This window comes from Pelophylax lessonae, assembly GCF_965119305.1.
Source record: "Pelophylax lessonae genome assembly, chromosome: 11".
Lineage (NCBI taxonomy): Eukaryota > Metazoa > Chordata > Amphibia > Anura > Ranidae > Pelophylax > Pelophylax lessonae.
This window is the reverse complement of record NC_138778.1, coordinates 35,782,375-35,798,356: the sequence shown is the minus strand read 5'-3', so window position 1 is coordinate 35,798,356 and position 15,982 is coordinate 35,782,375. Positions and strand designations below refer to the sequence as shown.

General features: G+C 41.5%; 2 protein-coding genes across 2 annotated transcripts in view; one reads left to right on the top strand and one right to left on the bottom strand.

The window, feature by feature from the left end:
* TTI1 (TELO2 interacting protein 1) overlaps positions 1-804 on the top strand; it is a 55,160-nt gene extending 54,356 nt beyond the window's left edge. Inside the window, exon 9 of the transcript XR_014225893.1 lies at positions 571-804. The gene's annotated coding sequence lies outside the window, so the exon portion shown is untranslated. The remainder of the gene's footprint in view (positions 1-570) is intronic.
* Positions 805-10,037: 9,233 nt separating this feature from the next.
* The window catches only part of VSTM2L (V-set and transmembrane domain containing 2 like), a 194,154-nt gene continuing 188,209 nt past the window's right edge, over positions 10,038-15,982 (bottom strand). The window contains exon 4 of the mRNA XM_082272021.1: positions 10,038-10,553. Within this exon, the coding sequence (XP_082128147.1) occupies positions 10,281-10,553 (273 nt within the window). The 3' untranslated portion in view covers positions 10,038-10,280. The remainder of the gene's footprint in view (positions 10,554-15,982) is intronic.

Here is a 15,982-nt window from a genome sequence, read left to right as displayed (position 1 = left end):
AGCATCCTAGAGGCACGCATAGGAGGTTCAGAGATCAGATTATACAGCCATTGGACAATTTCAGTACAATTTGTATGGGATTACTTACCCAGTAATGCGACTAACGTCTAATGAGGCTTCATCATCGCTCAGAATATTTCATCTACAGAGTAAGCTACGCTCATCTTGATGGCTATTAATTTGTAAATAGCAACAAGTTTAATGAAGATACTGATTGGCCCATCTGACATGTTCCTGAAGAAGCGCTAGGGCGCGAAACATGTAGAATGCAGTGTCAAAACTTGATGTCACCTTGTCGATGTTGGCTACCCATTACCACTTAGTGGTTCCTTCCTGCGAGTTAGGGTACATCTATCAGATTTTGGGGGGGGGTTTTACTCTCCCGCATCGATTTTAAGGGTGAATCCCAGGGCTGTTCTATGTTGGAGATGGCTTTGTTTATTGTTAATATGTTGTCATACTTGTATTTTATTGTCGCTAAGTGACATTTTAACTAAGTATAATAAAATTCATATTTTTATAAAAATCAACTAAGTGGTGTAAACTATGCTGTGCCGTTAAAGTCCATAGTGAACAAAAACAGCCGGAACAACGCCTACAGTTTTCATTTCCTGAACCTTTATGAAATATGCCCTTTAAATCGAGCTGGTGTGGATGAGGTCACTTCAATAGTCTCGGCAGCCTGACCTCAGGAGTCAGAACACCATAGCCTGGGCTAAAATGTAGATGCACTTAAAACAGAATATTCTTGGATTTCTGTGCTTAGTTATTTCTACAGCACCATAAGTACATTGATTTTTGTGGTGAGCATACCCATACCCAAAATGAGCACCTGGAGCTTTTGAGAGCGGTAAAGCTTGTTCACACAGACTTTAGCTTATAAATACCCATCTGAAAATCCATGTGCAAGCTTTTACAAAGTATTTGCAGTACTTTTTCTACAAGACTAAAGTAGCTTACTTAAAGGCTTAGAACCATCAGCTCCAGGGTGGAGATGTAAAAGTCCGATCATAGTAGGAATGCTTTCTGAATCATTGACACAAGTATAGATATAAGGCAAGCTAAATATTTAGCAATTTTCCATAGGTGGAAGGAAAGAAAATAAGAAAATTGCTTGGTTATCCTATCAACACAGTCAGTGTTGATGGGTTAATACCTCCTGCAGTGCTTTTGTGTTCTGCCATTGGGGAGCTTTCTCTACCGGCAGAACACAACAAATAGCGTTGCCGGCAGCACTAATAGTTCAGGAAAACCCAACAGGCTCGTTGTAACCAGGGTGCCCATTCCGCCAGTCCCTGCTGAATTGCTCAATCCATGTATGGCCGGCCGGCTGAAGGAAGTTTGACATTTTCTCAACTTTAATTTTTTCATGCTTATCTTAAAGTGGTTCTAAAGGCAGAAGGCTTTTTATCTTAATGCATTCTATTATGTACCTTCTTTGTGCAGCAGCCCCTAATACTTCCCTAAACCCCATCTCGATCCAGTGATGTTGCGCCAGAGACTCGGCTGTCCGGGACTCTCCCTCCTGATTGTCTGAGACACAGCAGTGGGTGCCATTGGCTCACGCAGCTGTCAATTATTCATTGAGCCAATGAGAAGCGGGGCGACGCCTAGCATTGGCTTTGTATCTCAATGGACACACAGAGCAGCATCTCAGCTCAGGTGCCCCCATAGCAAGCTGCTTGCTGTGGGAGCACTCAGGAGGGAGGGGCCAGGAGGGACCCGAGAAAAGGAGGGTAAGTATAACATGTTTTTTATTTTTAAACAAAAAAAAAAAAAAAAAGAGCCTTTAGTATCACTTTAAGCTGGCCACACACTGTTTGAATTTCAGCTAGTTATTGATATGCCAGCCAAAGTTCACTTAGTGGGTGAACCTCTTGTCAATTAGAAATTAACAGGCTACAGTAAAACCAACTTTAATATAATTAGAGGATGCACAACATTTAGAGGTTGATTTACTAAAGGTACATATACTGTGCACTGCAAGTGCAGTTACTCTAGATCTGAGGGGAAGGTCTACTGATTTCTATCATCTAATCATGTACAAGCAATTTTATTTATTTATTTGTATTTTTTGATTGTCCTTGCATGTGATTGAGTATTCTTTGCAAAGTGAAGCTTTACCTCATTTACTAAGCTATGGAGCGAGTGCACTTGCAGTGCACAGTATATTTGCCTTTAATAAATCAACCCCACAGTCTCGCCTGTCCACCTCCCACTCCAATGCGTTTCATCCAACAAAGGGCATAATCATGGAACCTTGTGTCTATGGGTGAGGACCCCTCCTGTCCAATATTCTTTAATTAACAAATTGATGGAGCTGAGCAGAAAATTGTCGGCCAAACCGCTTTTGCATCCAGTCAGATGCAGCCACTAAGGAGGTGTTCTGACCGCCATCACCAGCGGCTGTCAGAGTACAGTACTCCAGAAGTGGGATCCGTCTATCCACATTGTATAGAGTGGATAGGGGAACATGTTGGCCAGCTCTAGTCTGTGACGAGGAGGTATCAAGCGCCTTTCACTTTCAGGAGACACTTGTCAATAGCAGCACCCTATTGCTCTTCTATTTCTATAAAATCTATGCAGCAGCACCCCGGAAAAGAAAAAGTGGAAAACGACTTCTTCATCAGGTGGTGAGTTAAATATTCACTCTCATGCAGAGCTAGAAGCACTACTACTATCTAACACTTTGGGTGTGTATAAGACTGTTTGCCATGGTTCCCCCTACCTACCACGCCTATAAAGGAATATTATATAGGATTTATATAGCGCTGACAGTTTACGCAGCGCTTTACAACTTGAGGGTAGACAGTACAAATACAATACACTTTAATACAGTAGGAATCAGAGGGCCCTGCTCATTAGAGCTTACAATCTAAGAGTTAGGTCCCTTTCGCATGCGACACACTGCGGCTGCAATCCACTTTCTCAGCAGGGGAATCTGTCCACTGATCCCCACTGAGCAGGCTAATGATAGGTCAGTGTCCACTCTGTTTATGCAGACACTGACACAGACTGTTCTCCTTTATGGGCGGCCGCATGTAAACAGACTGCCTGTCCTTTTATACCCAACAGTCATCCAATCCAATCTGGACAGAAAGGGAACAGATCCCCATCCATCCCGATCCAAACGTCTCTGTGAAAGGGCCTTTGTGGCCAATGGTAAGATCAAAGGTGCTCAGTGGGGGGGGGGGGCACCCAAAATGTTGGATAGTAGTGTTGCTGCTAGCTCTGGAAAAGAGTGAAGATTTTACACGCCACCTGCCAGAGAGGTGTGTATTCAGCTTTTTACATTGTGGGGTGCAGCTGCTTGGATTTTTATAAATTCAAAGCTACTTGGATTTTGTAATCCATGTTCTCTTGTTTTAAGAGGATCCCCGGATGGATTAGCTACCACACACAGTTGTTCAACATGTGCCTAGCAGAGCAATATCTTCCCATTATTCCCAGTCATGGCTGAAAAAGATTATCTCATGGACTGTCAGCCACCTAATGCTGGATTTTGCTCAGGAATATATGGAGAATCCAGGACAGCTGAAACTGGCTATGACTAAAAGGGGATCTGGAGCTCAGAAGAACTCTTCATGGGTTTTCAAAAATCCCAGAACAATTTAGGTGGAGACAGAACCATGCAGAAGCCATTTTTGGTGAACCTGACTTGTGATTTATATATTGGCAACCTTTCCATAGTGGAGAAGACAAACCTGTCCTTGAAAAACCGTATTAGTCCCATTAGGGTCTGTGTCCATGGCATCAATTGTCCTTAGTTGGAGATGCTTCTGAGATCATTCAGAATTCATGAACAGGCACATTTGCTCTTCGGGCCTGCATTTAAGCCTCGTACACACGCAACGATTCTCGGCCGACCGATCGGCCGTCTTTTGTCCAGTGTTGTTGTGTTGCTTGAAATGTGCTCTAGACTGCACACAAATTTTTTCGGCCAACAGCAACCAACTTCAGAAGTGATGTCATGTGCTGGTTTACTTTCCGTGTGTTTTTTCTTCTCTGAGCATGCCCAGTCTTGCTCATCTGATTTTTTTTCTGCCGAAATCTGTACTGACTGACGAACAATCGGCCGTTCTGTTGACGGCCAACAAAAATTTTATAGCATGCACGCCAGATTTTGTTCGGCCGAAAAGTCGCAGTCGGTTGTCGGAAGCATCATACTAACAAGCCGACACATCGGACGTTGGCCGTAAATTCACGGCCAACAATCGTTGCGTGTGTACGAGGCATTAGGCTTGCAAGCCCATCTGATGTAAACAAATTCCCATCAACACCAGTCCTAAAACACGCTAACTTACCCTTTTTTTTTTGGAGAAATGTGCCATCTCCATCCCCTGCTTTGCTGTAGTCATTTTGTAATTATGCCCTGTATTCAAGAACTGTGTATTTTTATATATTTAAATCACTTTTTGGAATAAAATACAATAAATTAGCCTTGCAGTCGCTATCAATCTCCTGTACAAGAACACTGCTGAAGTTCTTCTGCTGAAACAAATCAACCAAACTGCTGACTGGGCAAATGATCAGCTTTATTTACATCCAGAGAGGTGTCACCGGCATCTCATGAGCAGAGAACATGGCCACAAAATTGTCTTATGGTCACATCTAGACAGGTCTCTGTTGATGGGTTTAGCAGTGTGTAGGTTGGACCCTCCACAAGGGTATTGCAGCAGAGATTGATGCATACACACGGCAGGTCAACTCCATAGTGTCCGCTACAGCAACATATACACAGCTATGGCATCTAGGCAGCAAATCACTCAAGTTGTTATAATATTCGACAAAAAGGCAGATAAACTTGCATCTCTGGATTGGTCATAAATCCAATATTTTATTCTTCATGCAAACTTCCAGCATCTGTCCCCTTCTTGGTCATAAATACCTTGGCTTGCCAAAGACCTTCCTGGTATCTTGTGACTGTCAGACCCGTCGTCTCTGATTACGCTTTTGTGTGAATATATTAGAATACTAAGGTCCATATACAGAAGCTAAAAACTGCTTAAAACGAAAAATAAGAATCAACACAACCAGATTTCATTCTCTAGCTTTGCTAGACAACAGGCTGCTGGAATTTGGTTGCCATAGACACACCTTCATTTATTAGGAGTAAAGAGAGAAATATGGAGGCTGCCTTTAATGTTCTCCCATTCTAAAAATGTTGACTCCTATACTATCAGAGGAATTTATCCAAATTGGGGCACATAGAATCTGGAGCAGTTGTGCATGCCAGCCAGTCATCTTCTGTCTTTCATTTTCAAAACGTAACTGGACAAGTTGAAGATAGAAGCTGATAGGCTTCCATGCAGAACGTCTTCGGATTCTGTCTACTCCAGCTTTGATAAATCCGACACGCCCATGAGTATTTGACCTGGAACAATGATTTACCTGACCGGCACACTTGAGTACTGAAACTAGTATGTTGGCATTGTAACCAGGCAAGCAAAAAGCAGTTTCAGAAAGGGGAACCCAATCACAGTGCCTGGTATTCTTTTGCAACAGGTTATTTTTAAGCATTACCAACTGCTTTTGAGCACAGCATGATAATGTTATTTGTCCACTTTGGTTTCTGAATTTAATAATCACTGGGGTTAATTTACTAAAACCGCACGGTGCAAAATCTGGTGCAGCTCTACTTCGAAACCAATAAGCTTCCAAGTTTTATTGTCAAAGCTTAGTTAAAAAAAAGCTGATTGGTTACTATGCACAGCTGCACCAGTTTCTGAGTTAACCAGTTTTAGCAAATCTCCTCCACTGCGCCATCTTTGATCTTGGCTTGCCCCTTTTCCCTGGAAATTAGGGAAACACATTAACCAAACTGATTCCATGGGCAACTCATTTTCACCTACCCCCCCCCCCCACTCTTTAGAGGTACCACTGTCTATGTCCTCTATGTTCAGAAGGTTGCTTACTGAAATATAACTACAGAGCAACTGAAGATAAAAATAACCTCCGGGTCTTCCATCCTGATCCTGAATCAAACAGGTCAGTGACTAAAGCCTCGTACACACGCAACGATTGTTGGCCGTGAATTTTCGGACAACGTCCGATCGGCCGATTGTCGGCTTGTTAGTATGATGCTTGCGACAACCGACTGCGACTTTTCGGCCGAAAAAAATCTGGTGTGCATGCTATAAAATTTTTGTTGGCCGTCAACAGAACGGCCGATTTTCCATCAGTCAGTACAGATTTCGGCAGACAAAAATCAAATGAGCAAGACTGGGCATGCTCAGAGAAGAAAAAGCACACGGAAAGTAAACCAGCACATGACATCACTTCTGAAGTTGGTTGTTGTTGGCCGAGAAAATTTGTGTGCAGTCTAGAGCACATTTCAACCAACACAACAACACTGGACAAAAGACGGCCGATCGGTCGGCCAACAATCGTTGCGTGTGTACGAGACTTTACTAAGTAGTAAAGCCTGGGGTAGGATGACTGGAACCTGCACAAATATAAGTCAATGGTGGCTGCTTCCATAAATATAACCTTGCAAGTTCGCCAAGGACCAACTTTCATCAAGCACCAACTGTTTTTGTGGTAACTAATGGAAAGGTTACGACAGGCAGTCCCCGAGTTACAAACATCTGACTTGCATACGACTCATACTTACAAATGGAGGGAGACAACAGGAAGTGAGAGGAAATCGACCCCTAGGAAGGGAAATTCACTCCTGTAGGAGTTATCATGTGAAAAAATTGTCTCACTGAAGCTTTATTACCAATCCTTGTTTCCACGGCAACCCAACATTTTCAAAATCCAATTGTCAAAAGGGACAGAAAGTGAGGTGAAAACTGAATAGGGGCACTGACAGCAAAACCAGCGTTACAGGGGTTTTAACTCTTCCCTACGCCATAAAGATTATTTTTCTTGGCTGGAGTTACACTTAAAGCGCAACTCCACTTTTGTTGAAAAAACAACATTCCCGTCTGGGTTATCTATGTACATTGCAAGGATTATAACAACTTTTGTTGCAGATTCCTACCTTTTGTTCTCCTGAAGAAATCCCTGTTTGTTCCTCAGTGCCAAGTGGGTCTAATGGGAGTGGCCTCATAATTATCATTCAGCTGTGCAGCTGCAGAGCACTAATGAGGAAATCGGCTAGGCCTGCATCCCTTTAGACGTGATTTCCTATTGGGAGTATCTCACCAAAAATGACATTTTTGTTGCAGGGGATGCCAGAAATCTGACTTCTATCTTAGTGTAGACTTCTAGGAAAATTGGTGAGCCAATCACACAAGCAGGAAATTATGTTTCTGGGGTGTGTTCAGTACACATACACCTTCAGGTAGGCATATTGCTTTGCATTTTCAGAAAATTACAGCGGCTGCAGATTGAAAAGGAAAGGTGATTTTTAATACCATTCAATTACAATATGACTTGTGTCGTAATTGTATAGGCTATATAATTTTTTTCCCCACGAAAGTGAAGTTACCCTTTAAAAGTACCTGTTCCAACTTGCATACAAATTTTCCTTAAGAACAAACCTACAGAATCTTGTCTGTAACCCGGGGACTGGCTGTACATTATCTCTGGCTTATGGCTCAGTTTGTCTTAAAATCGTTCTTTAGACTTCGTTCAAAAAGTATACATCAATACACAGCAACCTAATTCACTCAAACTGTGATGAACAAAAGATGGCAACCCGGTATGTTCCAAAATTCAGTTCTTTATTTGCTTCATGTTAAAACAAACAGTGGGTATAGTTAACGCATTTAGGCCATAGTGGCCTTCCTCATAGCTATGAAGGCCACCACGGCCGAAACGCGTTCGCTGTATCCACTGTCTGTTTTAACATGTAGCAAATAAAGACTTGAATTTTGGAACATGCCGGGTAGCCAGTTTATATTCATCATGGTTCTATACTTTTGAGAGTGAACAACCCAGCCAGGAGCACCGGTTCTCAGCAGTTCTCAGCAATACATGGTTTATTAGAGCAGTAGAGTGTGGGTATTGTTTCTTATTGGCAAACTGTATTAGTGTACCAGCGGATCTATTGTCAAAAACAAAGACTTTAGGTCCTCTAATCTTCCTTGAGACTGCCATTGCAAAAATGTTCTCACCACCACTCACATGCCCAATTACTTTGCTTTGACCTATGTGGTCTCCTGGAGTCCCAGCAGCCACGGCCTCACTTCCTGTTTTGTCTGAGGTTCTAACCAGAAACAACCTCTGTCTCTCAAAGATTTGGTCCTTCACCCAAGCTAACACAGGAAAGGAAGAAGTTTCACACAGTCTTCAGCTTGTATAAGAGCAGTGTGATCAGCAAACTTTGACAAAGCATTTGCAGACCTTATTATTTTTTTGAACCTTTAAAAGTACCATTCAGCTCCAGTTTGTGAATATTGAACACAGAACCTAATGGGAGGGCTGATTGCCTCTTTAGACAAGCTGCTAGCAGGCTTACAACAAGCTTCAAGAAGTGCTGAAGCCTGCTAGCAGCTTGTTTAACCACCTCTGGACCACCCATCGCAGTTTTACGTCGGTATTTGACGTTAAAAACCTGTGTTATGGCAGCAGATAGCTGCCATAACCCCAGTATTTTCCTACAGGACGGGCGGACTTTTACATAAAAGTGGTCCCAGCGGCAGATTTGCCGCAGGATCAACTTTTATGGGCGGCGGGAGAGGTGCGCAATTTGGAAGCATGACATGTTGGGTATCGATTTACACGGCGTAACATTATCTTTCACATTATAGAACAAAATTGAGTTAACTTTACTGTTATTTAATTTTTTAATTTAAAAAAGTGCATTTTCTCCAAACAAATTGAGTTTGTAAGAATGCTGCTCAAATACAGTGTGACATAAAGTATTTCAACGATCTCCATTTTATTCTCTAGGGTCTCAGCTAAAGAAAATGTATATATATATATATATAATGGTTGAGTGTTCTAAGTAATTTTCTAGCACAAAATACTGATTTTAACTTGTAAACAACAAGTGTCAGAAATAGGCCTGGTCCTTAAGTGGTTAAAGTAGCAATCAGCCCTTCCATTAGGATCTGTGTTCAATATTTATAAACTGGAGCTGAATGGTATTTTAAGAGTCGGTTCACATTAGCGCGACTTGTCAGGCGACTTGTCAGCCTGACAAGTCGCGGTCCATTGACCGCTACAGGACCCGTTCTAATAGGAGCGACACAAGTCGCTCCGACTTAGAAAAAGGGTCCTGTACTATTTCGGGGCGACCTCGGAGCGACTTCCATGGACTTCAATTATGTGAAGTCCCTGCAAGTCGCTCCGAAGTCGTGGTGCACAGGACTGACAAGTCGCCTCCCGAAGTAGTAAGGAGTCGTGTCGCCCCAGTGTGAACCGACTCTTAAAGCTTTAACGAAGCTCGCCGAAAGCAACCTTGCCATTCACACTACTCTTATACAAGCTGGAGCCAGTGTTAAACTGGCCTAATGCTTCAAGGGATTCTGCTCCAAGGCAAAGGTAAGTATTTGGTGGAGATCAAGGGGCCACTTTGGTAACAGTGGCCTTAAAGACCAGTAGACCTAAAGTCTAAAATCTGATTCGTTGCATTTCTACTCATTGCTCTTTGTGCTGCCAGTCAAAGTCAGTTTAGGAAAAATCCTAGAACCTTCATTAAAGCAGAAGAAAACCGTCTGAACATGACCCTTTCTGCACAGACAACTCTGTTCCTGAAATGTTCTGATTGTTCCCCTGACATTTAAGAAAAAGAGACAAGTTTAGAAGCACGGACTTCATGTTGGAAGGTCTTCCAGAAAGTCTTGATGTTTTTTTTTTGTTGCTGTGTCTATGTATATAAGTGTGAACTGTAGGCGATCGATGACCAAGCAATGACGATTTGGCAGTGCTTTTGTGTCCCTTGATGAACAGGCGACAGCTGGAGTCCAGATAATGGCTATGCAACACCGATGTTGGGAATAGGAGTGCTGGTGCCATCTATGAAGCTACATGGCTCAGGTAACTAAGCAAACAGAAAGACTCAATTATATATTAATACTTTAACCATCACAGGATGTTGGTGGATCTGGTAAAAGAACACTGAAAAGCAGCCTATTAAAGACGACACCTTCATAATAAGCCCCAATCTTAGTCCGTATGGATAACAGTCTTGTCAGGGCATCCTAAACGCCCTTCACCAAGAAAAAGGTAAGTTTTCACATGATGGGGTTTTTGTGTTTAAAGTCACTGATCTCCACTCAATATTCGAGTCCGAGACAGCTGACGACAATTTTCAGATGGAGAAGGGTAAGGAAGCCTTTCATGCACTTCTCTGTACATCATTGTTGGGGGCCCGCTGATCCCAAAGTCTAGACCTGGCATTCCTCACAAGGCACCGCCGTTCGCTTTTTCAGCTCTTTCACTTGAAAGTGGCGGTGAGTGCTGGTATCTTGTTGGCGGTGAGAGGCAGCACCGCGGCGGCCTGTTTCCAGCTCCACATGGAGAAAGGCTTTGACACGATGCTGCCGCCCCTTCCCATCGCTGTAATCCAACACGCGGCACTCGTAGGTCCCTTCATCTGAGATCTTGACATTAGACAGGCGCAGCTTGTGTGATATGTTACTTCCAAATACCTTCACCACCTACACAGAGAAGAAAAAGTTATTTGTGTGTTTACAAGAGATGTCTTCAAAGTATAACTAAACTCAAACATTTTTTTTCATTGTGAATAGAGATGGGAAAATTCCTCTATGCTCAATAGTTCCTCCTGCTTGTAGTGATATAATAGTAGTAGTAGTATTAATTAATTATTACTATAATGCGAGTTATCCTTGCAACGACCCAGTTCTCAGAGAAAGATGAATTTATTGAGACTTCACAAAAGTCAACAGAGGTACATACAAGATGGATGACAGGAAATTTCTTTCTCCTTCAGAGAACCCAGCTTCTCCTGTCATAACTTAGCCAAAACATCCCATTCCTAATATACCTTTTTTTTCTCATTGATGACCAGGATAAGCAATTTGATTGGCCAGTTTTATTAGACCTTTGATCTGCTTTTGTCTTTCTGGGTGGATAATGCTCCTTTGGCTACGGACAACTGCAGTCATAAAACCCTTCAGGAAATTTCCTAATTTGCATTCTTTGACTACTAATTAGGTTGGCTCTTCAAAGGCTGAGGTGGTCTTTTATTAAAATTAACATAGCACATTTATTATCTGCCCCTTTTGATATGTAAAGGTCAACCTGGTTTGGTCAGTCTCTGTTCTGGTCAACAAGTCCCCTTTAAAATGCGTAATTAGATAAATATCTATTCCCAAATACCCAAATATTTACCTAATTAGATAAATATCTATTCCCAAATTCCCAAATACTTTTTGATGTGCTGGACTTGTCACTGGCCTGTCCCATATGCCTGAGTATGTGAACCCATCACACACTATATGTAGGCACATATTATAATATATACAATATATACACACACACACATATATCTATATATATATATATACAGTGCCTTGCGAAAGTATTCGGCCCCTTGAACTTTGCAACCTTTTGCCACATTTCAGGCTTCAAACATAAAGATATAAAACTGTCATTTTTTTTGTGAAGAATTTACAACAAGTGGGACACAATCATGAAGTGGAACGAAATTTATTGGATATTTCAAACTTTTTTAACAAATAAAAAACTGAAAAATTGGGCGTGCAAAATTATTCAGCCCCCTTAAGTTAATACTTTGTAGCGCCACCTTTTGCTGCGATTACAGCTGTAAGTTGCTTGGGGTATGTCTCTATCAGTTTTGCACACCGAGAGACTGAAATTTTTGCCATTCCTCCTTGCAAAACAGCTTGAGCTCAGTGAGGTTGGATGGAGAGCGTTTGTGAACAGCAGTTTTCAGTTCTTTCCACAGATTCTCGATTGGATTCAGGTATGGACTTTGACTTGGCCATTCTAACACCTGGATCTGTTTATTTGTGAACCATTCCATTGTAGATTTTGCTTTATGTTTTGGATCATTGTCTTGTTGGAAGACAAATCTCCATCCCAGTCTCAGGTTTTTTTTCAGACTCCATCAGGTTTTCTTCTAGAATGGTCCTGTATTTGGCTTCATCCATCTTCCCATCAATTTTAACCATCTCCCCTGTCCCTGCTGAAGAAAAGCAGGCCCAAACCATGATGCTGCCACCACCATGTTTGACAGTGGGGATGGTGTGCTCAGGGTGTTGCTTTTACGCCAAACATAACGTTTTTGCATTGTTGCCAAAAAGTTCGATTTTGGTTTCATCTGACCAGAGCACCTTCTTCCACATGTTTGGTGTGTCTCCCAGGTGGCTTTAAACGACACTTTTTATGGATATCTTTAAGAAATGGCTTTCTTCTTGCCACTCTTCCATAAAGGCCAGATTTGTGCAGTATACGACTGATTGTTGTCCTATGGACAGAGTCTCCCACCTCAGCTGTAGATCTCTGCAGTTCATCCAGAGTGATCATGGGCCTCTTGGCTGCATCTCTGATCAGTCTTCTACTTGTATGAGCTGAAAGTTTAGAGGGACGGCAGGGTCTTCGTAGAAAGGGTTCCGCTCCTTTCACAACTATATGTGTGTATGTGTATATATACATATATGTGTGTGTGTGTGTGTGTGTATATATACCCCTACACAGAAGTTCAGATGTTATGCCTGCTTCCAAAGACGCCCAAAAAATGCCCAATAAACGCCTGCAACAAAAACGCCCAGGTGTGTTGTTTCAGGCGTTTATTGGGCATTTTTTGGGCGTCTTTGGAGGCAGGCATGACATCTGAACTTCTGTATAGGGGTGTATATATATATATATATATATATATATATATATATATATATATATATACACACACACACACACACACACACACATATATATCACACATACACACATATAGGTGTGAAAGGAGCGGAACCCCATCCCTGCAAATAATTTCATTAGCGCAGGGATGGGGTTCCGCTCCTTTCACACCTATATGTGTGTATGTGTATATATACATATATGTGTGTGTGTGTATATCAGGGCTTGACAAATTTTCCTGAAATCTAGGAGCCAGCTAAAAAAGTTAGGAGCCAGTTTTTTTTTTTTTTAAACTAACAACCAAGCTTTATTTAATAAAACGGATACTAAATTTACACATAAATACGACTAGAACCCCACTCTCCTCTATAGCACAATTGGATGAAAACAGACTGTCTGTCTCTTTCCATCTGATGCCATCTGATCCGATCCACGGGATGGATAGAAAATAGAACCACCATCCGTCTGCTTTTGGTGGACAGGATCAGATGGCGGCAGATTACTGCTCCATAGAGGAGAAGCAAGGGTCCGATCAGGTATGCCTGAAAAACTGACAGGCGGACCTGATCAGACAGCCCGTGTGAAAGGGGCCTTCGGCTGTGGCACAGCGATGAGGAAAAAAAAAAAAAGGATATAGATATGGATATAGATATATATATATTTATATAGATAGATAGATATATATATATATTTATATAGATAGATAGATATATATATATATATTTATATAGATAGATAGATATATATATATATATATATATATATATATATAGATCTATATTTATATAGATAGATATATATATATATATATATAGATCTATATTTATATAGATAGATATATATATATATATATATATATATATATATTTTTTTTTTTTTTTTTTTTTAATAATTGGAAAAAAAAGAATTTTTTTTATTTTTTTAATAATTAAAAAAAAAGAAAAAATATTATTTTTTTTTTTTTTTTACATTTAAAAATAAATTAAATAATAATAACCACACTCCCTGTCAAAGGTAACTAACTGGACAGGGAGATGGTAATGAATGAATTGAGAACAAAAAGGCAGTGGAAACAGTCATTACAACAGTCATTACGCCCGGCCTCCACAAGAGGGCGCGAGTTCCCCATTGGAAGCCTGTCATCTCAAGTAGGCCGAAAAGCCGGGGCCTCAATTTTCGGACGGCCCGGAAGTCCGTGCACTCCGTGCGTGGAAGTCCGGGCAAAAATGACAGGACACCTTCTGCAGGGCACCCCCAGGCGCCAGGTCGCTAATTCTAGTCGCAAATGCGACCTGGCGCCCGGGGATTGTCGAGCCCTGGTGTATATATACCCCTACACAGAAGTTCAGACGTCATGCCTGCCTCCAAAGACGTCCACGAAAAAGCCCAATAAACGCCTGAAACAAAAACGCCCAGGTGTGAAAGGAGCGGAACCCCATCCCTGCTCTACTAAAAATTCTAAGAAAAATTATCTTTTTTCTCTGGCGGTCACCCTGACATGGATGAGTTCGGTCACCCTGGCATAGCAGTCAGAGTCAGTTCACCCTAAACTACACTACGGTCACCCTGACACTTAACACTTTCCCTACAGAAACAATATTTTTGAATCTAACTATAGTGGTATATAGTACCCTAACTACACTGCATATCCCTTTCCTCACACTAATAATTGCTAAATGACACTTTTTCAGCAGGAGTAACAGAACTGCTTCCACTCTCTTCCACAGCCACTGTATTACAGTGCTAGAGATTTGGCGGGGCTATGTTATATACTGGGGGGCGTATTCACTACTGATTGGCCTCTGGACCCCCTAGTCACTCCAATCACATTCCTAGCATCCTCCTGCCCCCTCAATTGGCTTTTACTCACGTTTTTGGTCCAATCACGGGCTTTTAAAGCCCAGTTCCTGTCCTATTGCATTTTGGGCGGTTCTGGTGGCGAATTCCGAACTTTTACCGCAAAAAGTTTGGAATTCAGCCGAATTTCTAACAGTCAATGTTTGGGTCGAACCGATGGTCGACCCGAACCGTTCGATCATCCCTATTTATCATCATTAGTCATTTAGGTCAACATTGGATCATTCAGAGATCTTCGCTGAACTTCTGGAGAGAGTTTGCTGCACTGAAAGTAAAGGGGCTAAATAATTTTGCACGCCCAATTTTTCAGTTTTTTATTTGTTAACAAAGTTTGAAATATCCAATAAATTTCGTTCCACTTCATGATTGTGTCCCACTTGTTGTTGATTCTTCACAAAAAATTACAGTTTTATATCTTTATGTTTGAAGCCTGAAATGTGGCAAATGGTCGCAAACTTCAAGGGAGCCGAATACTTTCGCAAGGCACTGTATGTGTTAGAACGGCCCAGGCAAAGTCCAGACCTAAATCCAATTTAGAATCTGTGGCGAGACTTGAAAATTGCTGTTCACAGACACTCTCCACCCAATCTGACAGAGTGTGAGCTGTTTTGCAAAGAATGGGGAAAAATTTTACCCTGTAGATATACAAAGCTTGTAGAGACATACCTAAAAAGACTTGCAGCTGTAATTGCAGAGAAAGGTGGTTCAACAAAGTAGAGGGCTGAATAAAAATGCACACCACACTTTTCACATATTTGTTATTAACATAACAAATGTTAAAATATTAATATGAATACTTTTTCAAGGCACAGCAAGTACTTACATTTTCCCCATTCAAAAAAAGCAATGTTTTTCCCCTGCTGTGACCGATATAACTTCAGTGGGAATCTGTGTCAGTTCTTTTCTGTGCCAACCACTACTACCTCTCCCTCTCCTATGTCGGCAGACAGCAGGAGCCTGCACAGCTACGTTAGCAAACGTTAAAGCAATGTGTATTATATACACTGCTCAAAATAATTAAAGGAACACTTTTGAATCAGAGTATAGCATCAAGTCAATGAAACTCCTGGGATATTGACCTGGCTAGTTAAGTAGCAGAGGGGGTTGTTAATCAGTTTAAGCTGCTTTGGTGTTAATGAAATTAACCACAGGTGCACTAGGTAGGCAACAATGAGACAACCTCCAAACATGAATACTTTTACAGGTGGAGGCCACTGACATTTTTTCTCTACTCATCTTTTTTGACTGTTTTTCACTAGTTTTGCATTTAGCTAGGGTCAGTGTCACTACTGGTAGCATATGAGGTGCTACCTGAACCCTATAGAGGTTGCACAGGCAGTCCAACTCCTCCAGGATGGCACATCAATACGTGCCTTGCCAGAAGGTTTGC